Raw genomic sequence first — 26723 nt, forward strand, 5'->3', positions numbered from 1 at the left:
GAATTTTGAATTTGGAGTCAGAATTTTGAATTTTGAATATGGGTAGAAGTTATGGGCAGACGTTTGAAGTGTGTATAAACAGTTGCCCTTTTGTATTTGGGCAGAGGTTTGAATTTTCAATGTTGGCCAGACCTTTGAAATTTGGTTGTGGGGCAGACATTTGAAAATTAAAGTGATTTTATATATTAAGGTTTATGATGCAGTAATGCATAAGAAAAGCCTTGTTGGACAGCCTCTACGGCTGTCACCTCAGCTTTTTTTATGTCATTTGGTTTTCTCCTTTTATAGGAAGTATAGATAGATATAAAAGTTAAACACTGTTTTATAATTCCTATATTTGATATGATAAAATATAAAACTTTAACACTACTCGCTTGTTCATGTTTAAACTTGGACTTTCCTGGTAAGAAGTATGTTTGTTTCTCACAAAAGTTATATATATTTAAATCCTTGCAAATACCGTATTTTTTTTGAACGGCAAATTTGGATCACTGACGGACCACTGGAGTATCATCGTGCCACCAGCGGAACCACCTGATCATATCCACCTCCACTAGGCATAATGCCTATACACCAATTCAGGAGGAAACCCAATAAATTTGGGAAAACCCCCTTTGTGGGAATCGAACCCAAGACCTGTTGGTCTTAAAGTTTTATCCCACGCCAAGATGCCACTAGGCTATAAAGCCATGGGCTGCAAATACCGATGGGTTTTTTTAATGGCAAATGGTATTTAGATATGTCGTGTTCAAAAAATTGAAAAAAAAATTTGATGTTCAAAAAATTAAAAAAAAAACTTTATCGTTTTATGAATTCTGTCAGAAAAAAAAAAAAAAAACTTTATAATTTTATGAATTCCGCTATCTTGATTAAAATGAAAAAAAAAAACTTTATAATTTTATGAACTCCGCTATCTTGATTTAGAAGATATTTCATTAATGCAAATTTCATGAATTCAAATAAATTTCCTGTATATTAGGTTTTTCTGAAATTGGGTGTTACATATGTCGTGTTTGTTCTTTTCATTCATTGTCGTGGAACTGCAAAGTTCTTACCAACATATATCATATAAACAATCAATATAAATCTATAAAAAAAAAAAGAATATATTTACAAATTGATGAGAAGAAGCTGAAATGCTCACGATCAGCCCATATCAAAGGACCTATGACCAGAATAATACTATAGCACCATAATCCGAAAGAAAAAGACACCCTAAAAAAGGCATTCTGGCGTTACCGTTTAATGTAGGCAGGCATTCTAGGTTCTAAATACAATTATAATATTTTTGAAATAATGTAGTCAGGTATTTTAAGCGTAGTGTGATCCACGATATTAATATTTAATGTATTTTAACTGTCATTGTTACCATTTATTTATTTATTGTATTTTAAGCGGTCCTTACTCCTTATTTACTTTTCCAGTGTAACTTTTGTTTCTCTCGGGTCGGGTCTTCAACATTTGCTGCTGCAGAATCTATTTATTATTTTAATACATCATGTTTTTCAAAGTAAAACACTTCTTACTTAAGAAGAAGTAACACACCTTCACCTATGAAAACATGAATGTTTTCTGTACCAGGGTGACGAAGATTCAAGAAAGCCTCAAAAGTAGGGCTGTAAACGAACCGAACGAACACGAACAAGGCCTTGTTCGTGTTCGTTCGTTAAGGAAATAAATGTGTTCACGAACGGTTCATGAACACTTATCGAACGAGATTTTATGTTCGTGTTCGTTCATTAAGGAAATGAACGTGTTCGTGAACGGTTCACGAACACAAACGAACACAAATAAATTTGGCGAACGCGACGAAGGATAAAGATAGATGGCCCAGAGAGTAGCACTCGAACTTGAATCCTTTATTGTGGAACGGAGGTCGATCGTATTCGTGGATGTAAATAATGAGAAATGAAAGGGAAATGATGCATAAACAAGGTGAAAGCAGGTTTCCTATTTTAATTGTTAGGGAAATAAAATAAATAAAAGTTTAATAATATAAATAGTACAAATAAACTATAAGAAAGCACAAAGATCTTCAATTAAAACACAAACATACGAACATAAACGAACGCAAATCAACGAATGTTCACGAACACGTTCACGAACACCTTACCGAACGTTCACGAACACAATCGAACGAACGAGACCTCTGTTCATGTTCGTTCATTTAACTAATCGAACGAAATTTCTTGTTCATGTTCGTTCGTTTATTCGTTCGTTTATTAAACGAACGAACATAAACGAACTTCCCGCCGAACGGTTCACGAACTGTTCGCTGAACGTTCGGTTCGTTTACAGCCCTACTCAAAAGTCGAAACTCAGAAGTTATTTTCAAATAGTTTTAGAAAAGTGAAAATTAACTAAACATTATAAAATCTTTATGGATTAATGGTAACTAGTAGGCGATCCCGCGCGTTGCGGCTGATTAAGCCTAGCTAACAACACATATCACATATTAAATTATACCATAACTACTAAACGCGACATTTACTACATGAATAATTACAAAAGACTAATCGTATCTCACTTGTCAATTTCATCCTAAATCAACAATTTGAAACCCTAATTTCCCAAAATTTTACCCCAATTTCACTCTATATGCTCCATAGATAACAAAATCAAACTCTGAAACCCCTATTTTCCCCAAATCTTCTTTCTTTCTTCAATCCTCTAGACGATACTATCAAACCCATGCAACAGAATAGAGCACAATCAATAACAAAAAAGGGAAAAAATAATACCTAAGAGGAGAGTTGAGTTTCGCAGTGAACCCTAATAGGCGGCGTTCCTGTTCGTATGAAGGGACGAAAACGAAGCAGATGAAAGAGGATTGAACCTTCCTGCAAGGCACCGTCACCATCATCATCACCGGCGAAGTGGGCACCGAGATGAGGATGTCAGCCGGAGGTCATGCCTCTGTCGTCTTCTGTGTACATTAAACCATCTGACGCCGTTAACGTGAATTCACTGTTCCTCGGTTATGTTTGAAATTAATACATATATATGAATTATATCATTTTACATATTTTATATCCATATGCCATTGATAATTATACCAATCAAAAAGATTATGAGATATATTTCAAAGGATTTTTTTTTTAAATTCCATATCCATTTTTGTTCATGGATATATGGTCCACAAATTCAACAAAGCACAAACTTTGACCTATAAATTCAATAAAGCACAAACTTTGACCAAATGGGAAATTCGGAGAATTACAATGAGTGTTTGGTACTAGAGAAAGATAAAGATGATGATTCTTGGAGAAGGAAACCACCATTAGTAGTCGATAGCCAAGAAAATGAGAAATCGACGGTTGAGGATGTGAATTCTTGAGATTGTGGGTCGAGAAAGTGCGATGGACCATTGGCTATTGGGATGTTGTATATGAAATGACTACTTGCTTGCCTAGAGGTAGGGGGAAAGCCGGTTTGTAATGGGTTTGAGATTTTCTCCAAGAAACCGGTTAAAACCAAACCGATCCTTTTTCCCCATTAAAAACCTTTCCCAAACCGAACTGGTTTGGCCAAAGGCCGGTGTTGACCGTATTTGACCTAACCGGACCGGTTTGGGCCTAGAAACCAACTTGTGCACCTCTCGTAATTCCGCATTCCCATATATTATACAAAAATGGGCCTAAAATTATATAACAAAAGACTCTGCTTTATTTTAATAATTGGGTCGGCCCTTATCTAGCGAACCGCGAACCACTTATCAATTACCACTATTATTCTTTATTTGTTTTCTTGTACTTGAATTAGTTTCCTTTGTTGATGGTTTTTATAACTAACAAATAATATTATTATTTCTGGTAGATATAGATTAGTAGATTACAATACAAATTAAAAAAAAAAAAATTGTTAGAGCATTGTTGGAAACGAGTACAAGATGAGGCGATCTAATAGCTTGTGGTTGAACCTTGTTCCCAATTGGTGGCCTGCTTCCCGATCTTGTGTAGAGCCTTGACGACTTGTGCATTGGTCACATTTCCAGTAACGGTCACCTTATTTAACCTCGTATCAACATCATACGTCTCGATATCTGTTGAATTAACCAACAATCTTAATTATGCATCCAACCAACAATACTATGTTGTTGTTAGTTCATAATGATACCTTGGATCTTCTTGATGGCTTTTAAGATCATCTTAATGCACTCTTCACAGTGTAATCCCACCTTCAATTCTACCACCTGATTTATTAAACGTTAGGAGTCACAAGGGTAAATAATAATAATAATATGTAAATGAATTGATTGATGATGATACTCACGTTAGTCATTTGATTGGCTTCGAAGATGAATCAAGTTTAGAAATGTTGAATATGAGAGGTGAAATCCAGATTGTAAGAGGAATTGGATTCGATGGGAAATATAGAAGCCACTTTTGCTACTTTTTTTTTGGGGGGGAGGAAAGCATCTCGTAATGTGTGTTAAAGGGAGAAAACCATCATTCTCAAATACGCGTCTTCTATCATAACAAAAAAAAAAAAAAAAAAAAACCCAAATTTCAAACTAATATTAATCACGCGGAGGTGTTAAAAAATTAAATTAAATTTGGTAAAAGAAATTAGTGTGCATTAATAAATACACATTTAGCATTTTTTTTAATTATCGAATCAGCAAGTGGCTGAAATGCAGTGACGGATCAGCCCTATTTTATGGGTTTATATGAACCCACTTGGTTCAGGGGCGAAGCATTGAAGGGGCCGGGGTGGGGGGACCCTCTGAACTTTTCGCTCAGTAGTGTGTTATGTATGTATGTTTCGTATAGAATTTTTTAGATATATACGTTTTCGACCCTCCGGTTTTATTAAAAAAATAGGTATTTACTTTTAGGTCCGGTGAATTCCGACCCCCCCCCTCCCCGGTGGAAATTTTCAAGCTTTGCCACTGACTTGGTTTGCAAAAAATTTAAAAAAATTAACAAAAATCTTGTATAATTTGGAAAAAATAGTGATAATACATCAAAACGAACCATCGAAAAAATTTCCTGAATCCGCCACTGCTGAAACGAGAAGCCACATAAAGAACAAAATTACAAAATTGCAATGCAAACTTTGAGCACCATTGTTGCCGTTCTCTAGAGGCAATCATCTACCTATTTTTTTAAACGTGTTCAGCTTAATCTCTCCATTTTTTTTTGTTTTTAATAAATTTTGAATGTCTTTCTATACTAATAAACAAAAATTATTTTTGGACACGTATCATTCTCTGGTAATTTCTCACCCTTAGTTTTTTATTTATCTCTTTTATTTAATAATAATAATATTAAACATCAATTTAACTAAATCTACTTATCTCTTTTGTTTAATTGATTTCTTTTTTAACTCTAAAGTTTCAATCTTTAGCAATTTAAGTCTAAAGTTTCGATATTTGGTATTTTAACCCCTTTGATTAATTTGATTTTTCACTTCTAATTCAAAAGTTTTCATATTTTGCAATTTAATCCCTTTATATATTTTTTTTTACTTTCAATCCAAAGCTTTTCATCTTTTGCAATTTAATCTCAACATTTTTTTTTACTTTCAACTTTAGTCACTTATATATTTTTCATCTTTCATAAGTTCTCTGTTTAACGTGTCGTTCTAAATTTCCGACTTAACACGCCCCAACGTGCGTGTGGGGTTCAACATTTTTCATCTATTTTTTTCCTGTTTGACATGTTCGTCGCAGCGCGTCTATTTTTCCCCGTTTTATAGGTCTGTCGCAACGTGCGAGTCAGGGATCGACTTAGTTATTTTTTTTCTCGGTTTTACACACAGGCTTGTGATCATGTGAGAAACATTTCCCTTTCATCTAACAGAGTTAATTACCCGGATGGTCCCTGTGGTTTCATGTTTTTTCACGTTTAGTCCCCGCCTTTTGGAAATAGCAGATATGCTCCCTACGGTTTGCCATTTTGTTACTCGGATAGTCCCCTGAGTAAATGTCAGGGGACTATCCGAGTAACAAAATGACAAACTATAGGGAGCATACCTGCTATTTTCAAACTAACTAACATCTACTCAGGGGACTATCCGAGTAACAAAATAACAAACCATAGGGAGCATACCTGCTATTTTCAAAAGGTGGGGACTAAACGTGAAAAAACGTGAAACCACAGGGACCATCCGGGCAATTAACTCCATCTAACATGATATATAACTATTGAATCTCCGCCGCATTGCGGCGGGTGGTAAATCTAGTATATTACTACATATAAATAAAGATTCAAGTAAACTGTTATGTTTCATTTATTTTCATCTATAATCTGATTGTAAACTATTATCTTTTAAAATCGTCAAATATGAGTCAATTTGCGATAAATTTATTTATATTAAGATACAAATACAAATAAGCGATAACTAGTTGTTTATTCAAAATTATATAAAACTTAACTTTTTAGATGTAAATAACAGGGTAAATTTTTCTTACTAAGTAAGAAGTTGAAATAATTATACAAATTATTATTCTGTGTTTGAGAAACCGGGGTAAGTTATAAAAAAAATGGCTTTTCATCTTTCACGTAGTTGTATTAACTTTTCTTCTACTCACAAAATCATTGTTCATTTTTTCTTTTACTTTTAATCCCTTGAGTTTTCATCTTCTATAAATTTGTTATATTTTTTTTTTTTACTTTTAATCCCTTTACTTTTTATTTTCTACAAATTTATCACAAACATTTTTCATTTTAACCCCAACAACTTTATTCCCCTATACTTTTTATATTTTGCAAATTTGTTATTTAACGTTCCGGTCTAAAATTTGCGAGTTAAAACGCTGCAATGCATGTGTGTCATTCAACGTCTTTACGTCTATTTTTTTGCGGTTTAATAGCCGTTGTAGTCATTCTTTTCTATATTCTACTTTCGGCCTAATTTTTGCGAGTTAACACGCCGCAATTCACATGTGTGATTCAATGTTTTTATGTTTACTATTTGTTCTATTTCACAGTCCCGCCGCAAAGTGTAGGTCCTAAATACTAGTTATATATAATAATCCAAATATAAATATATCATCAAGGCGAAATTGATAAACTGGTAAAACAAATTAGGTTGTGCCGTTGGGCCTGTCTTTAATCATTTTTCTACTTAAAATTTTAAGAATTTCACCAAAGGGAATTTGGCTTACAGAAGCTAGAAATGTACAAATCACTAAAATGAAACAAGGACTCAAAAAAAAAAAAAAAAACTCTACAGTTATCTGTCTAGAAAATCAAGAAAGAAAAAACTAGGAGAGTTACACTAACACTATCCCATTGAATTGATATGATATTAAACCTATCCTTGATCAAAGTGAAGATATATCGTCGATAGCTTGTCTACGAGAACAATTTTTAAAGATCACAGAGTTATGAACCAAAGGGTAGAGTAAATGATCACCTTTTTGAAGAAGCCAATATAGAAGTTGATTTCTCCAACAAAGGGGCCTTGTAGAAGGGTCCCGTCTGTGCGACCCGATACCAAATCTCATTTGCATATGGGCAAAGACTCAACTGATTCACTCCCGGATCGGCAAAGATGACATTGGAACGTTTATTCCTCTTGCTGCTGCCAGGTTCTATCCAGCCTTACCATGAAAAGCCATAGCAATTTAACAGGGATCCAGTTGAACCAAAAAGACTAATTAGATTGTTCGGTAATCGGTATAGGAAGAAGGTTGCTACATAGGTTATGCCTTACCGATCTAAACTTTCCATATCAACTAACTTAGCGTCGTTTTAGTTAAATCCATTAGCTTTTTAATTACATATACATGAACCCGCATTTGTAAGAGAAATGTAAAAGTAAAATCTCAAAAATACCAAAGGGCTTCTAAAGTAAAATCTCAAATGTACACGTTAAGAGCTTCTCTAATGTAAGCCTAGAAATTTCGGCCACTCTTTGCAGCCAGTAACGCTCCACCTCTGTCACAAAATCTGTCCGGCCCACCGTTGTACACGAACGGGGCGCGCAAAAACGCCCAGTGACACAAGATGAGCTAAAAATTGCCCATCGGGCATGCTCAGGGATTTATAGAAGCGTTGAGAAAGATGTGATGTTCTAGTAAAACAATCAGAAAGCAAACCCTTGAAACTGAAATGAATGATATATGAACAAGTTCTTTTCACCATGACTTACAAATTTTCAGACAAAATAGCCAGAAATACTAGAGTCTGGTAGTCATACAAGGAGAGTATAAAAGGCATGATACCAAGCTTGGCTAGAAGACTTGTTGAAGAGTTTAACCACTGCGTTGACCCCATAATGCACTGCAGTACACAGCATCAACATTTAAGAGACACAAGACCACGAGTACGAAAGAACAATAACAGCAAAATTGGACAAGAATGCAAGTATGCAACTCACTTTGTTACCAACAACTTGATGAACACAGAACATTTAGCTTTGTTTGTCCTCAACCTTCACTTCATCCGAATCTGAGTCACTAGCATTGTAACCTATCAAAATATTAACAAAAAGAGTATTAATAACATCACTTAATAAACGAATCTGCCCATAAATAAGATCGTAGAGTACAAAAACTTAAAACCTGGGTGCTTATCACCAACTTTCCAAACCGAGCTACGACTCCGGGAAGCTCTACTGATCCAAGCTTGACCCTAACATACAGAGCATCAACACTAACTTATTTTCTGCTATATAAATATCCAAGTTCAAGAATAACACAATGCAAGAAATGTCCCATAAAAGTACACCAATCAGAATCTATTTCTAAGATTATTAAAAAAGATTAAGGATTAATGTAGGATGAGTTTGTACCCATATGTTCACAAGATAATGCATCAAGAACATGACTTTTTTTTGATAATATGGTCACTTCATCAATGGCATTCATAAAGATTTTAAAAAATGTGTATAAGCACTTAAAAATATATAAATCTAAAATGTAAGGAAGTGAAAAAGTAAAGGAAATAATAAGTGGGGCAAATGATCGAACACCTTCTGCGCATCTTTAACAACACCATAACCACTACAATACATCTGACCCACCAACACCTGCATACTCGTGTCACCGGCTTTAGCCTCCTTAAGGGTATCTTGAAACCACCGTCTCGAGCACTCCAGCACCACCTCCGCCAAGGGAATCCGGCGGTTCGTCGACGAACTCTCATCCATTATCTTCAACCTCTGTTGTTGCTTCTCCGAATGAACAATCCGGACCCCCTTGGGTTTCGCGGGTTCCGGTGGAGGCACAACTCGGGTCTTGTTGGAAAGGGATTTAGGGATTCGTTTGGATTGTTGGGTCCTGTCGGATGTTATTATTCTGGCGAAATCTTGAAGCTTTGCTGAAGATGGAATGGATTTACCCATAAACGAAAGACACGAAATTGACTATACAGAAATTGTTTTGGTCCGTTACCTTTGTGAATCTTGATTGATAAGTTCCTGAATTTTATCCCAACCGCTTTCCCCCTTTTGATTTTCGTTTTGTGGGTTTATGGATCGAGTATCCGACCCGGATGATATGCATTTTAGAAATAGTAATATGCAACAAATAGACTGATTGTTGCATATGTAGGATAAAAACTTAAAAAACCTAAATAGGATACCTATCCATGATGATGTTTCCTAGAGAAATTAAGTACAAATACGTGTTATTCACGATTGTGAATAACAAGACAATAACAAAATTAGTTTATATAGAAACTTGGACGGAAGTAATCATCAAAGTAAGTATTCTCAATATAAATATTATTGAGAAAAGTAACGATCACATTAACGAATGTGATTGTAAAATAGTTTGACAAAAGGAAAACATTTTATATGTTCAAAAATAAAACGGGTAAAACTAATGATTGTTAAGTAGCAATTAAATAAAGTTTTACCGAATGAAATCATGAAAATGGATATGGATAGAGGCGTTACTTACATGGGGCATGATGTGAAAATTATAAAAAGATCATGTGTACCATGTGTTAGTCGCTTACTCTGGCCAGGTAAGTAGTGAACACATAATACCATGAACTTCTTATAATGAACGCATTTACGTCCGATGTAGTAAGGATGGGACGAATGAGACGAATTAAAAAGGTACCCAGACGGATCAAATATGCATAATGCTTAATAATAAATGTAAACGCAAACCGGGTGACGGAAGCGTACTACATTAGAATAATGAGCCAGGGAGAAGGGACAAGGATCAATGTAAATGAAGATACAAACCGACTAATGAGAATGTTAGTGTATTGGGATAAAGTCTGATTGTTCATAGGTGATGGAATTCACACGAACAAATCAAACGATTGAATAAAAGAATAAAGTACTTAGTTGAATAAAAGCGATGGATTTCGCTAAGACGACCAAATAAATCAAGACGAAGTCTTAATGCATACCGGAGTGGTTGCTTTGATAATGACTTCGTTAAAATACTCGATAGATGGGTAGAATTTCAGATATATGCGTAAACCAAGAGGCGGGAACGCGGATTAAAAGTCAAAGGACTTGGATTATGAGTTATGACTAAAAGACGATAAAATTTTGCAAACATAAATTTTGATAATCATGTTCAACTATTTTGAGGTTGAACGGGTTGAATAAAGAATAAAGTTTGACTGTCATAAGTGATAAGTGATGAAATTCACACGAACAAGTCAAACGGATTAAATAAAGAATAAAAGCTCGGTTAAAAAAAAGCGATAGATTTTGCTAAGACAATCAAATAATTCAAAATAAAGTCTTAACGCATACCAGAAAGGTTGCATTAATAATGACGTTGGTAAAGTACCCAGTTGATGGGTAAGATTATATAAACATGCGTAAACCGAGAAACGGAAACGCGGATTAAAAGTCAAAAGACTCGGATGATGAGTTGTGACTAAGATGATGAATTCACGCAAGGAATTCAGGACAACCATTATATTATTATATAGCTACTCACAAGTACAATTAGAGTGAGTGTGTGCTATGTTCAATCTTATAAGGTTGAACGGGTTGGGAGAATATAAAAAGGAAAACGCAAATCAGGTAACGGGGGCGTTAAAAACGTTAAGATAAAGAACCTGGGTAGCGGGTTGTAAAAAAAAATAGGTGTAAACCGGATAACGGTAAGCGGAGAACAAACCGACGCGTAAATAACGTAAGAAGTCATAGAGTCGGAAGAATAGTCCAAAAGAAAATGAATGTAGCCTTAGACTAAGGTCAAAGGCAATAAAATTCAAAAATGAAAATAAATGATTTTTAAACTTAAAAAGGGTGCATTGACACCAAAAATATATTTTAGAACGGAATAGGTAAGGGGACATCTACGGGATCACCATAACCTTTTGATAGTAAACAGTGCGAAGGTCTACGGGACCGAATGACCCTCGGGTCACGAATAAAAAAATGAACTATAGGGGCGTCGCCTTAAAGAAGAGAAAGCCTAAAGACATAGCCTACGATGCTAAGTAAAAGAACCTACGGGTCACTTGGGTAAAGCGTGGGAACTGGCTACGATTCCCCGTGTAAAATAAGAACGAAAAAGAATAAAATTCTTGATTGTCAACTTCTTGATATGAGATTCGGTTTTAGTGAGAAACAACGTTTTAACAAATATGAATATTATGAGAGGAATTGGAAAATGGTTAATATCAAAGGATATGGGTCTTAACACCGATAGGTGCAAGACGATATATTCGAAGAGAAGATTATCGATAATGAAAAGTTGATATAAACTTAAACTTGGCGTGATGCGATCATGATCAAGAAAAGTAATATAGAATATAATCACATTGTAGCGTGAGTTAATGGATAGGAGATCATAAACTCATATAAGGCCGGGGATGGCAATATGGTATACCGAATGACGGGGTATTAAGTAGCCGAAGACTAGTAAGTCTAATCGGAAAGACCATTGAAGGTCAAAATAGTAATTATAACGTAATAAAAGCGCTTATCATTCAGGATTAACGTGTAATAACCGTGAACTATGTAAGAAAGGTTTCGGGGACGAAACCTCTTTAAGGGGGGGGGGTAGACTTGTAACACCTCGAAAACGGGGTTGATAATCAAACCACATTAATATTAATGAATGGGTGAAATGCCGTTAGTGGTAAAAAAAATCAACTCGGTGAATATTAGGATTTAAATAAATAAACCTAATATTAAATAAAAAATGAACGAAAGCTTTTGAGAAATAAAAGTTTACAAGCAGCCCGAGTTAACGGGACTTAAAATAAAACGGGTTATAATCTCCCTGAACCCACTAAGTTATCTAGGAATATTTAACTTAGTAAATAGTGTGTTGCTAATTAATAAAATCAATAATATTAGCCCTCTTTATAAAAAATGAAACATGAGGGACTAATATGGCCAAGTGGGTAAACTAGTTTTATTAAAAACTAGTAATAAAACACAACACACACTAAATGTGTGTGTGTGTGCATGAACGACCAGGAGCAAGAACAAGGGGTGTAAACCCTAGTTCATCAAGATCTTCAAATTGAAGGGCTGATTGAAGCCCAAATTTGGGTTTGAATGTATATTAACGATCACCTAGTCATGGGGATCATAAGGTATGTCATAAAACCTAGATTGGTTAAAGTTGAAATTTGAGACAAGTAGGTTACTTGCAAATAGATCATTGGAATATAATCCAAAGTTGAAATTGAATGCTTATGTGTGACACCTGTGTCACTTCTACCATCATACAAATACCAAACCAATGAAATATTGTATTTCGTACTTGGAATTTGTATAAATATGTGCATCGTTTGCACATATCAATTCTTGTTCGATTTCGAGCTTTAAATCGCTTTCTAGAAGGTTATACGCGAACTGATGCGTAAATATAAACAGTTTAACGCAACAAACACTCTGGAATAGTGACATAGGTTTAACATACCTTAAATAACCTTTACATAACTTAGAAATAAGTTTGGGATGGTTGGTGTGTTGAAATCAAGTTTATTCGATCGCAGGGACTAATTGTGTCAATCTGTGAAAGTATGCCGATTCATACTGTAACGGACATTCCGGAACTTGATCATAAGTTAAACATACCCTAAATATCCTTTACATAGCTTAGAAATAGGCTTTGAGGGGTTCGGTATGCTAAAACAAACTTTTTGGTCATTCAAGGACTAAAAGCGTCAAAAAGTGCATAAGTTTGCATTTTCGCGCATATCTCACGTTCTGAATACATCCAGACATCCAAAATTTATGTAATCATTAAAATATTTTATTTTAGTGATTGGCATGATAAAATTCCATTCGTCGCGTAATTTGGATCGTTTTTCGCGTCCGTTCGTGTTTCGTCGTAATTAACCGAACAACGCGACCGTACGACCAAACGAACCGACATCCGAGATGTTTTTGAGCATATTTTAAGTTCCCTATACTTTAAATTCATTTTAGAGCTTTGAAATGGGGTTAACGAGGATTAAACGTGTCAAAAATGCATCAAAAACCAAGTTTTGGACCTGCAGGGGCTAAAATTGACAATCTGCCAAAGTTTGCTAGGCCTGGGGCGTAAGCCTTGATCAATTCTTACGCGGCCGTCGAGAGCCCATCAGACAGAAACTTCATTTTCAGCATTCTGGTCATATTTCAGGGGTTTAAATGCAAAATTCTCAATAACTTGGGCTGAATATTGATGATTTTTAGCATCCCATTGTATTTTAATACCTTGGGCGTGTAAGGCCAAGATTCAAGCTCGGTTTACGAGAAACGATCCTAACGGTTCTTGGTTTTCTATAAATACCCACCTCCATTCATTCCATTTTTCACACTTGATCTGATTTGTTCTCTAAGTTGGAGTGTTTTCACTTCATACCTGAGAATAATTAGATCAAAATTCCATTCTTGGACCTCTTGTAACTATTCTTTCGTTCTTTTTCGCGTTTTTAGCGTGAAAGTCAAAAAAGTGTTTGACTTTCAGCTTTGACCAGTTTATGGTCAACACGAAGTTCGTTGAACTTCGCAACGTGAGCGTAATCACGATGGTTATAGTCCCTTGTGACTATACCTACTGATTACCACGTTGATTAGGCGTAGTGACGAGTCGTAGTTTCGGCCAAAATGCATATTCATGCGTATTTTGTAACCAAACTATTCTTGGATATCAAAACCGTTTGTTTTGATATCTAACTTGTTTTCAAACTTTGTTAAACATGTTTAGCTCGTCACGTTTAGATTAGTGCTTATGTAGAGTCGTAAGTCAAGCGGTCTAAACAGCTTAGACTTTCGAACTAGACCCGTTTGGTCGATCATTAGGATCCGACCAAACATGTTATGTGACCATAGTTGTATAGGGAATAACCTTCCGAGGTTATACCTTATGGTCACTTCGTTTAAGTAGTTGTATGATAGGTAGTTTATATGCCTTAGGAAAATGACCAAAATGCCCTTTTTACGCATAATTTCATTTTAAACATATGTAACCTAAATTTTCACATCTAAACTGATTAGGTAACATTATTAGACATGTTAAGGCATATAATACTTGTCATAGGACTAGTTAGGCGGTCCGAGCGCGTTTTACGCGAACGACGCGTTAAAGTAGCGCAAGCTGCCTAAACGGGTCGTAATGGGTCGTAAGCACTTAGGTTAAGTTTCGTTTTAGTATGTAGGCTTTGTTAAACCATATCATATGAGTTCCCACACTCAACTGGTTTACGAGACCTCATCCTATCCGATCTTCCGATTTAGGTCCGGTTTATTTATGTAGTTACCTATATTAGGTGCCGTTTGATTTCCGTGATCCCTCTAGCTTGCTTGGTAGTTGTTCAAGACTTCTAAGCGCTCTTAAGTGAGTACATAGTCCCCTCTTTTACTGTTTTCAATGTTTTGGGGTGAAACATGTGTACCTATTTGTTATGTTCATGATTTCAAAGTATAGTTTATTATACATGTTAGTACTTATCTTTTGACAAACTGAATGATTATTTATGGTTTAAACACTAATTTTTCAAAGATTATAAAATTAAATGTTGGATTGTACTTGTTTTATACATTCACCAAACCGATTGGTAGTATGATATAGCACTATAGGATTTGACACCCCATTCCTGTTGTCATGGAATCTCAGAAACCGATATTTTATCCAAATAGGGATTGCCTTCGTGGTATTTCTATAGTCTCCTAGGTGTATTTTGATGCACTAGGTTTGGTTGAATTCTTAAATCACATTTTTATTGTATATTTTGTTATACTCCCAAAAGTATAGTTTGATATACTCTCATGTGTGATATTGTACAAAACCAACATATATTTTGTTAATTAATAAAACATAGTTTGATATGTTATTTATAAAACCAAAACATAGTTTAATATGTTATTTATAAAACGAAAACATAGTTTAATATGTTATTTATAAGACCAAAGCATAGTTTAATATGTTATTAATAAAACCAAAGTATACTTTTGATATACTACTGAAAATTATTATTTTGACGACTAAAGTATATTTAATATACTATTTGTTTAATGATTTTGGAACTGAAATATATTTTACTATATTACTTAATCGACTTTCTTAAAACCAAAGTATATTTTTTTATATATGTACTACGGACCTTTTTATCAAAATATTGTTTTACAAACAATATATTTTATACAAACTCATTTTACTTAGTTATTTATTTACCTATGTATTATTCTGTTATTTCATTTGAATTCTTATAAATTTTAGTATGATTTATAAGAGAAAATATTTTAAGGTTCATGACTATTTTTGATTAAATATTTTTTTTCTTTAAACTCATAAGTCATGAATCTAATTAAAATAAAACCTATGTATCTTACAGGCATTTTTATGCTGACGTACCTATTTTTACACATGTTTTAGGTACTGTTATGTGATGATTGTTGATGCATGCTATACACAGGATGGACTCGTGCCTTAGCGACTTTAAAACTTGAAAGATAATATCTGTATTTATCTGATTTGTAATAAAACAATGAGTTCAAAAATTCAATAAAACGAAATTATTTAATCCATGGTTGTGAAACAATGATTCTGTTACGACACTCCCCGATGTTTCCGCCACGATTTGTTGTTTTATGTGGTCGGGGTGTGACATTATGTATCCTTAATTTCGTTAGTTATGATGAAATTATGAAGTACTTGATGTAAGGTTACTTTTAAGTGATGAACAAGTAGATTATCAAGTGGGTTTTGATAATATGATAAAGTTTATGAAATAGTTATGTTTAACACCATCATGGATGGTAGTATTAGGAAAGATACTTGAACAAATTATTATGAGTTTAAGTATATGTTCATAGTTGCCATGAAATAGGTTAAGTATGTTATGATGAAATTGAAGTTATATTCAAATGAATGGATGCTTAAAAGCATGTTATCTACTAGTTTGTGAGTAGAACTTGATTACATTAGGTGTTTGGATGAATGCCTAGTAATGCGATGAAATGGGTTTTTCATATAGATGAACACCCTTAGTTCTTGCGAAATGAATGAATAAATTAGCTTTAATAATATAGAGCTAAGTTAATTGATACTAATAATCGGTTGAACTAGTTAAAGTGTTGGAAATGTAATGAACTTGGTTAGAATTTTAGTTAAAACGGTGGCCTAAAAATAACGTCTATCGGGTAATTAATGGAATGCCTAAACTAGTTGTTGTACCTGATTGTGCATTTCATATTCTAATGGGTAGTTGACTTTTAAAAAGTCAAATTGACCTATAATACGATGCATGATAGTTTTGATATAAAATGCGTAAGGTGGAATGTAACAACTCTCATTAAAATCCATAATTAGGATGATAATTAATCAATAAGAAAACCCTAATTGAGACACCCAAGTAATTCTGCACTAACCCTAAAATTTTCAGAACAATTGGAATCAGGATCAGGGCCCCTAAAACTCGAGGGGGGATAAACCCTAATGATAATTATCCATAAAATTCGTTGTCCAATTTGAAATTCGTTTTATAGTTGAGTCATGCAAGCTAGTCCCGAACCCAGCTAGCCTATATAATTAGACCGCACCCTTACGGACCGTAAGGGTTATGGCTTACGGTCCGTAAGCAAGGCTATTTTTCGGGTATAAATAGAGGACCTTCGGACTTGAACATGGAAGTTAAAACGACGCTCATAAGTTCTGTGTACGTCGAATTATTACAAATACAGTCTAAAAACACACACTAAAATCACGAAGTGCTGCCGCAAAACAGGGTAATCACTCGATCGCTATTACGATTCATTTTCCGACTGATCAATATATCCAATGGATGTTTAAGTGCCGCCCACATAGGGTTATACTTTGTCGTTCGTCGTTAAATCGATGGATGTTTAAGTATTGCACTTTGTCGTTCGTTGTGAGAATTTGATCTCGTGAGTTATCGTAACTGCTGTATTGATCACTAACCCGGTTTTGTGTGCATTATTATTAAATTAGGTTAACAAGGCTAATCCATATTCTGTCCGTGTTAAATCTGCAATATGAGTCATTCTCTTTTTACCAACTGTTTTACAATACTCCAAATTATTTTCAGAATTATAATTACAGTGATTAAGTTTATGTAATCACCAAATTACAGCCAGTATGTGGGGTATTGTGCACATTACTACTGTTTTAATCACATTAGGTGGGCGAACCTAAAATTAAGTGATATACGTCATTCATTGGGGCAGCCAATGGTGATATGACCACAGTCACAGATCCGGTCGAGTGACAAATATTGTGGGTAGTTGGTAGATATCAGAAACATATGTAAAAACTCTTAATACTGTAAATTATAATAAACGAGTCATTTCAGTAAACTGAATGATTCACTCAGTATTTCCCGCTGACAAAACCTTTTTCAAACATGTTTCAGGTGATCTATTGTAATTCAGGAAAAAGTGCTGGGGAGCATTTCAAGCTTAAGATAGTGGCTCATTATAAAATAAAGAAATATGTTTTCTAAAAATAAAGATTTATCAGTAAAATCATGTTATTGTAAATTACCGGGATTTTATCCCGAATTGTGAAATAAAATAATCGGGGAAAGTTTTTTAGCTTTACAACGATCCTGATGATAAAATTCCGCTGTTAAACTCAATTAAATAAATATCACGGGATTTCTGTCCCGCGGCTCCTGAAACGGGTAAAACCGGGACGGGGGCCGTGACAGAAATGAGGTGGTATCAGAGCCACTGAGTTAAGCTAATTAAGTATTTAGAGATACTTAATTTTTCCTGATTACTATTATGTGATTATGTGTTATATTAAACTGACTATGTGTTAGTTACAGTATGGGTAAGCAAAAGCTGCAAGATATCTATCTTAAATTAGATAGGTCAGTCTATGAAGAAGGAAGTTCATCCCAAAACAAATCTTCAAAACTCCCTACAATTCCTGAAGAAGGAATATTTGTGCGAAAAGCACAATATGAGAAACCGCTTTCTCCTAGAAAAAGGAGTATGATTATTAAGAAAAGTAAAGAGCAAATCCGAGAAAAGAGGATTAAAAAGGAAACCCAGGAATTAATCAATAAATCACCTTGGGAAGACAAGCTAGATGAGAAATGGGCAAATTTGTATATGCTAGCTACAGTAGCAGAACATGCAGATCTTTAAAAACCCTAAGTCTAGTAATAGCACTTCCCAGTAAATAAATAAATAAATCCGAGTGTGTTCTTTCCTGTTATTTTATACAAATAGTGTGTAATAAAACTTCAATGTTTATTTGTTAAACTTTGTTCCAAAGTTTTAACTTAGTATTTTTGTGCATTTTGCATATATGCTACACAGCATGAATGAGATATCTGAAGCCTTTCAGAACCTCGATCTTTACCTGGTGAATGTAGAAGTTTCCAAAGATTTCACTGGATACTTTGCTGATGTGGAACAACCTGTAGAATTCAATGCTCCACCTTTGACAAAGCCAAAACGAAAGAAAAGAAAGAATTATGTATGGGGTAGTCATATCCGTAGGAAAAAGCCAGCCACAAAACTTCCTAAAATAAACAACCCTTTAGAAAAAGGAAAAGAAATTGTAATCAAAGAAAGTACTAAACAGCAAGAGACGGAAACTGAAGTCAAGAAAGACTTTAGGCAAATGGAAAAACAGTTTGAGGAATATTCTAAAGATATAGAAATGGAAGTAGGACAAGGTTCTAGACCAACTCAGATAGAAATTGGAGAGAGCTCAAACCAAAACAAGGGAATAACTTTTCAAGAGGAAATAGATTTCCTATTGGCAAACTGTGAGACTATTCAACCTGTCAATACGAATGTTTTTACCTATCCTAGTGAAAATCCACTCCCTATGAATTTTGAACCAGCAATCCCGGAACCAATAGTCCATTCTCAACCTGTAGAAATGGACGAATGGTGGACGAATGATTGGCAATTTCAAAATATTGTCAACGACCCTTACTCCTTTCTTCCACAATTCGATCCAGAACCCCTACCTAATCCACCAATGAGTAACGAAAATATGGCTGAACTTCGCCATTATGGTGAGGAATTGATGGATGCAGGAAATAGAATCAGGGAGATAGGGGGACAAATTGCCTGGAAATATGATGAAAGGGAACTTCGTTTTTAGAACGACAAGTGGCGAGAGATAGGAGGGTGGTAAAACTATAGTTGTGTAATAGTAAAAGAAGTGAAATCAGTCTGTAACATAACTACGAATAAAACTTTGTAAAATATTGGTGTGTATTGATGCATACTATAACAGATATAAAATGGAATCGAGAAATCGATAGTTTTGACTATACATGTATTATTGTCTGATTGTTTGTGTGTAATTGCTATTTATCAAATACTAATAAAAATTATATATATATAATCAGATGGCAAATATTGGTAATGAACCGGTAAATGAGGTTAATCAGTCAGAGCAACATCCAGGGGATCAATATATGACTAGACAAGATATTGAAAATATTGTTGCTCAAGGGATAACCAATGCTATTCCAGCATTCGTTGCTGCTGTAAAAAGTCCAATCGAACCGCAACATATTGTTCCTAGTAAACGTACTTCTGAAGATAACTTCAGTAATAGTATAAACGGGGGCAATAATCATGTTAATCATGATAATGAATCTCAGCACACGCCGCTCCCTAAGAAACTGAAAGCTGCAACACCTGGTTGCACTTTCAAAGAATTCCTTGCTTGTAAACCCACTGAATTTGCAGGCAATGAAGGGGCAACTGCATCACTGCGTTGGTTAGAGAAAACCGAAGTAGTAATTGCAATAAGTAAGTGTGCCAAAGATGATCAGGTCATGTACGCATCAAATCTGTTTAAAGAAGGAGCACTCGAATGGTGGAACACTGTGTTACAAGCTAAGGGAAGAAATAGGGCTTATGCTATGACTTGGGAAGAATTTAAGAATCTTGTAGAAAGCAAATTCTGTCCTGAGTATGAAAAGGAACAAATGGCAAATAAGTTCCTAAATCATCGGATGATAGGTGTGGATTGTCGTGGTTATACTTCGACATGCTTTGAATATGCTAGAGTGGTACCAACACTGGCTTCGCCAGAACCGGTACTCATTTCTCGCTATATTTGGGGATTAATTAGCGAAATTTGCAATATCGTTAAGGCTGCGTGTCACGGCCCCCGTACCCGGTTTGACCCGGTCCAGGAGTCGCAGGACAGAAAACCCGTGGTATTCATGTTTACAGCGGAAGTCTTAACAGGATCGTTTTAAATTTGAAAATATGCCCGAGTATTATTTATTTACACTTCGGGATAAACCCCGTAATTATCATAATTTCATTATTTTACAAACATGTTTATTTATTTATTTGAGCCACCACTTCAAGCTTGATAGTGCTCCGTAGCACATGTACTTAATTCAGTAGGTCACCTGAAACATGTTGTAAAAAGGTTTTGTCAGCGGGGAAATACTGAGTGAATCATTCATTTTGATAAAATGACACATAGTTATAAATTACAGCATAAGAGCGATTACTATGGCAGTATCTTAATTAATATCTGGTCTTGCCACCCGTGTGACGATGGTCATACCACTATTGGGTCCAGTCACCCAATTAGTGACGTTTTGTCACTGTTAGGTCTTATTAGCCTAACCCCTGTTAGGGCTTATTGCCTAACCGTGAGAAATTAGTAATGTGCACAATACCCCACTAACCAGCGGTCAAGATAACCACGACTTAATCCCTGTAATTATAACATTTTGAAAATAACTTGAGGTATTGTAAAACAGTTGATAAAAAGAGAATGACTCACATTGCAGATTTATCGAGCAAGGTATAAGCCTACTGATTAGCCTTGATTAAACCTAATTTGATAATAATGCACACACAATAGGTTAGTAACTTAATACTGCAGTTACGTCAATTCACGAGATTAAACCCTCACAATGATTAACAAGTGCAATACTTAATAATTCAATCGGATTCACAACGAATAACAGAGCATAGTCCGAATTCGAACAGCACTCAAATATTCAAGTCGAAATCACGACGAATAATCAAAGTAGAAGCTCAATTTGAGCAGCACTCGGACAATCGTTGGATAGTTATAATCGATCGGACGTTGAATCGTAATAGCGATCGAGTTATTACCCTAATTGCGGCAGCACTTCGTGATCGTGTGTGTGTTTATTGTCGTGTTTCTGCCTTAATTCGACGCACACAGAGTATTTGGACGTCGTTTTAACTTCCCAGATCGAGTCCCAAGGTCGGCTATTTATAGCCAAAATTTGGCCTCGCTTACGGACCGTAAGCCTGATCCCTTACGGTCCGTAAGGGATACCTAAATGTCCTAGACTTGCCATGCACGGGAGTAGCTTGGATGAGTCAAGATTTTTATCCAATCAGAGGTTAACAACGTTTTTTAAGGATAACTATTCAACTAGGTTTTGTCCCCTTTGAGTTTTAGGGGTCCTGATCCTGATTCCGATTGTTCTGAAAATTTTTGGGCGAATGCAGAATTACTTGGGTATCTCAGTTAGGACTTTCTTAGTGACTAATTATCGTCCTAATTATTGGTTTTAGTGACAGTTGTTACATCCTCCCCACCTTGAGAAAAATCTCGTCCTCGAGATTTATTGAAATAGATGAGGGTATTCTCGCTTCATTTCTGATTTCAGTTTTCAGATATATTCGGGTCCTCCCTTTGAGTCCCACTAATACTAGTCGTTTATGCTTAAGAAACTTGACCTTGCTATCTTCTATCTGTAGTGGTTTCTCTACGAACTTTAACTTTTCGTTTACCTCTACATCTTGAAGAGGTACTACCAGAGATTTGTTGGATAAACATTTCTTGAGATTGGATACATGAAATACATCATGTACTCCAGCTAGCTCTTCTGGTTGTTATAGGCTATTGGTTCTATACGTTGAACTATCGGAATGGCCCAACGTACCTTGGACTCAGTTTTTCCTTCTTACCGAATCGTACTACTCCTTTCCAAGGAGAAACTTTTAGAAAGTATTTTATCTCCGACTTGGAATTCTAATGGCTTGCGGAGATTGCCTGCCTAACTTTTCTGGTTTTGGGTAACTTGGTAATAAAATCCATTGTTATGAGTCCCCATTTCCATACAGGGATCTTTTAATTGTGGTAGTAATCCTAAAGGTTTCTGGTGTTTGGCCTTAAATTGTGAACAGGTAAAATACTTAGATACGTATTCAACTACATCCTTTTTCATTTCTATCCATGAGGAATTGTTTCTTAAATCTTGGTATATCTTATTGTTTTCAGGGTGTATGGTATACCTAGATTTATGGGCTTCCTTTAAAATCCTATTCCTGGTACCCAACTTCATTTCTTGTGAAATTTCCAAATTCCATCACTTCCTTGTTTCAATTCTTTTATTCGTCCTTTCATTCCTTTAGCATTATCCTTGATTGCTGTTGTTTGAACATTCTTTAATTGTTCTTATTAAATCTAACTATAGATTTAACCTAAGAGTACGGATTCGTTTTTGCTTACGATTTAAGACATCTGCAACTACATTTACCCTTCTCTCGTGATATTGAATATCACAGTCGTATTTGCTTATGATTTCCATCCACCTTCTTTACCTTCATGTTTAGCTCTTTTTGTCTAAATATATATATCTTAAACTTTTATGATCTGTATAGATAGTAAACTTACTTCCATACAAATAATGTCTCTAAATCTTAAGGGCAAAAATCTAAGTCATGGGTTGTATAGTTTTCCTTATGCTTTTTCAATTTCCTTAAGGCATATGCAATTACCTTTTTGCGTTGCATTAGTACTTATCCTAATCCTACTTAGAAGCATCACAGTATACTTCAAAATTTTCCGTTCCTTCTGGAAGTGCTAATATTAGAGCATTTCTGCTTTAAAATCCTAAAGGCTTTTTCTTGTCTAGGTCCCTACTTAAACTTAACTGTTTTACATGTTAGCTTAGTTAAGGGTACGACTATTTTTTAGAAAAATCTTTAATAAAACACCTATAATATCCAGCTAACCCTAGATAATTCCTAACTTTGGTTACTGATTACTTCAATTTTAGAGGGATCTATGTGAAAAAAACTGCATGCCAATTTCTCAAAATATGAATTTTGGCTTCAAGAAGTGCAATCCTTAAGACACATAGTTAGCTATCGGTACAGTTCCTGGAATTAGATGAATTCTAAATTTTATTTCACTATTGGGTGATAATCCTGGTAGGTCTTGGGGAAAAATATCAGGATGTTTCGATATAATTGGAATGTCTTCTATTTTCTTTTCTTTGGTATCAACAATTATCGATACCATATATATATGCTATTCCTTATTTCTTTGAATAATTGGCCAACTTCATTACTGAAATTAAATTTCAGTGACTATTGTGGTTTATCTCCGGTTATTATTACTAATACTCTTGCGGTTGTATGGATTTCTATGGAACTTTTATTATAGACAATTCAAGCATGGTTGGCTATTAACTAATCTACTCCTAATATAACATCGAATCCGGCTAAATTTATTAGTAACAAGTTTTGCAGAAAATTTTTATATCCTAATTCTATCTTTGCTTCTCGCAAAATCTTATTTATTCTAACGGAATTCCCATCTGCCGTTTCAATCGTAAAAGTCTGCCTAAGGTTGGTTAAGGGTAATTTAAGGGCTTGTCAGAATGAAGTATTTATAAAACTTTGGTTTGTACCAGAGTCAAATAATACTTGCTTAAACGTTTGTGAACTAAAACGTACCAACTATGATGTCAGGAATTAGTTCAGCTTCCTGAGTGGTTAATTGAAAAGCTCGTGCGTTTTTCTTGGTAGTTCCTTCTGTAGGTTTCGTCTTTTCGTTTGCTGGGTTGCCTAAGTTCAGACAGTTTGTTCTGTAATGTCCGGTTTCTCCACAATTGTAGCAGGTTATTGCCTTCTTTTTCCTGCAATCCTCTTCTCGATGTCCTGGAGTTTTGCAGTAATTGCAGCATCCTTTGCATTTTCCAAAATGCTGTCCCTTGCAGTTATTGCAAAATGGGATAGTGGAAAATCGTCCGGTTCCTCTTTTTCTGAAATTGCTACTATTACCCACATGAAATTCTTGGGAAATTTTCTGGGCTAACTCCTTCTTCCTATTTTCTTCCCGAGTGCGTACCAGTCCGTCAGTTAGAGTGTTGGCTAACTCTACCGCATCGTCAACTGTGCGGGGTCTTGCAGCTTTGACAATGTCACGAATCTCACTAATCAAACCCCAGATATAGCGAGAGATAAGTACCGGTTCTGGCGAAGCCAGAGTAGGTACAATTCTGGCATACTCAAAGAATTTTGAAGTATACCCTCGACAATCTATATCTACCATTCAATGACTTAAAAACTTATTCGCCATCCGCTCTTTTTCATATTCGGGACAGAATTTTCTTTCTATTAATTGCTTAAATTTTTCCCAACTTATGGCATAGGCCACGTCACTTCCTTTGGCTTGTAACACTGTGTTCCACCATTCTAACGCTTCTTCCTTGAAAAGGTGCGAAGCGTACATAACTTTATCTTCCTCAACACATTTACTTATTCTGATCACTGCCTCGGTTTTCTCTAACCAACGCAGTGCCGCAGTTGCCCCTTCATTGCCTGCAAACTCTACAGGTTTACAGGCAAGGAACTCCTTGTAAGTGCAACCAGGCGTTGCAGCTTTCCTTTTCTTAAGGAGCGGAGCTTGTTGTGGTTCCTCATCATGATTAACATGATCATTGCCTCCGTTTACGCTATTACTGAAGTTATCTTCAGAATTACGTTTGCTAGGAATGATTTGCTGTGGTTCTATTGGATTTTTAACAGCAGCAATGATTGCTGGAATAGCGTTGGCTATCCCTTGAGCTATCATTGTTGGAATAGTGTTGGCTATCCCTTGAGCAACGATATTTTCTATATCCTGTCTAGTCATATGTTGATCCCCTGATTGTTGCTCAGATTGATTAACCTCGTTAACTGGTTCATTATTAGTGTTTTCCATCGGATAACTAATTTTATAGATAAATAATTAGTATACTGGAAGTAATCCAATATCACACTTAATTGCACATAATCACGTATACGAACAAAATTTATAAATTTTCTAAAATTTCATGCTTCTATATACAACCGTTTTATTATTTATCTTACACATACTGATTTTACTATTACTATTACACAACAAACAATTTCATAAATCCCCTATCCTTTGTCAGATGATATTTTAGTAACGGCGTTCCCTCTTATCGTAGTTCCAGGAGATCTGTCCCCTAATCTCTTGGATCCTATCCCCAGTATCCATTAGTTCTTCACCAAGGCGAAGTTCAGCCGTATTTTTGTTACTTATTGGTGGATTTGGTAAAGGTTCTAGATTGAACTGAGGAAAAAACTTATAGGGATGGTTTTGTAACTGTATTTTGTTAATCAACCATTCGTCTATTTGCGAGTGGATTGAAGGGTTTGGAATAGCTGGTTCTAAGTTTATTGGTAGTTGTGTTTCAAGAGAGCAATTAAAAATATTTTCATTAACAGGCTTAATAGTATTATAGCTTGTCATTATAAAATCTAACTCTTCCTGAGATGGTAACTCCTCAATTTGCCTAGAGCTTTCCCCAATTTCTATTTTCTTAGGCGTGGGTTTTTCGAGAGGTAAAGCATTGAATTCTGTAGGTTCTTCTATGTCTGGTATATATCTATTGAAATCTCTGGAAACTTCTATTCTTACTGGGTAGAGATTTAAATTCTGAAGGGCATCAGACAAGTCACTCATGCTGTTTAGCAACATACACACAATGACTAAATCAGAATTAATAATAAATTTGATAGAAAATTTTGAAATACTATTTCATACTGTTTAACTATCTAAACAACTGAAATTTAAAACATCCTAGGTTTTATTTATAAATTTATTTATTTACTGAATAAGATAAAGGTGCTAAAGCTTAGGTCAGGAATTGCATTATTTGTTACATTGGCTAGCCTATAAAGATCTGTCCATCCTATACTCAATTAATCAGATAATAAAACATATATTCATAGAATAATAGTTAGAAAATTTAAATAAATACTTAATAGGCTTAAATCAGTGGCTTGATCAGTGGCTCTGATACCACCTTTTTCTGTCACGGCCCCCGTACCCGGTTTGACCCGGTCCAGGAGTCGCAGGACAGAAAACCCGTGGTATTCATGTTTACAACGGAAGTCTTAACAGGATCGTTTTAAATTTGAAAATATGCCCGAGTATTATTTATTTACACTTCGGGATAAACCCCGTAATTATCATAATTTCATTATTTTACAAACATGTTTATTTATTTATTTGAGCCACCACTTCAAGCTTGATAGTGCTCCGTAGCACATGTACTTAATTCAGTAGGTCACCTGAAACATGTTGTAAAAAGGTTTTGTCAGCGGGGAAA

At 35.1% G+C, this 26723-nt stretch overlaps 2 protein-coding genes across 2 annotated transcripts; both read right to left on the reverse strand.

The window, feature by feature from the left end:
• Window positions 1–3778: 3778 nt before the first annotated feature.
• Window positions 3779–4422, reverse strand: LOC110871062 (copper transport protein ATX1). Its single transcript, XM_022120037.2, has 3 exons — window positions 4273–4422; window positions 4117–4192; window positions 3779–4042 (listed from the first exon to the last, which is right to left on the reverse strand). Exons 1-3 carry the CDS (start codon window positions 4279–4281, stop codon window positions 3900–3902), a joined length of 228 nt encoding a protein of 75 aa, XP_021975729.1. The 5' UTR covers window positions 4282–4422; the 3' UTR covers window positions 3779–3899.
• A 3598-nt stretch (window positions 4423–8020) lies between these two features.
• On the reverse strand, window positions 8021–9397 carry LOC110872752. Its single transcript, XM_022121624.2, has 4 exons — window positions 8923–9397; window positions 8513–8582; window positions 8329–8420; window positions 8021–8231 (listed from the first exon to the last, which is right to left on the reverse strand). The coding sequence occupies exons 1-3, from the start codon at window positions 9292–9294 to the stop codon at window positions 8362–8364; spliced, it is 501 nt and encodes a 166-aa protein (XP_021977316.1). The 5' UTR covers window positions 9295–9397; the 3' UTR covers window positions 8021–8231; window positions 8329–8361.
• Window positions 9398–26723: the final 17326 nt, after the last annotated feature.

This window comes from Helianthus annuus, chromosome 8 (genome assembly GCF_002127325.2).
Source record: "Helianthus annuus cultivar XRQ/B chromosome 8, HanXRQr2.0-SUNRISE, whole genome shotgun sequence".
In the NCBI taxonomy this organism is placed as follows: Eukaryota; Viridiplantae; Streptophyta; class Magnoliopsida; order Asterales; family Asteraceae; genus Helianthus; species Helianthus annuus.

Coding starts and splice junctions, on each gene's coding strand:
- LOC110872752 (XM_022121624.2), bottom strand. CDS start 9,294: ATGGGTAAATCCATTCCATCTTCAGCAAAGCTTCAAGATTTCGCCAGA. Junction 8,583..8,922: donor TTGTTAAAGATGCGCAGAAG/GTGTTCGATCAT, acceptor TCTGTATGTTAG/GGTCAAGCTTGGATCAGTAG. Junction 8,421..8,512: donor AGTTGGTGATAAGCACCCAG/GTTTTAAGTTTT, acceptor ATATTTTGATAG/GTTACAATGCTAGTGACTCA.
- LOC110871062 (XM_022120037.2), bottom strand. Junction 4,043..4,116: donor AGCCATCAAGAAGATCCAAG/GTATCATTATGA, acceptor TTAATTCAACAG/ATATCGAGACGTATGATGTT.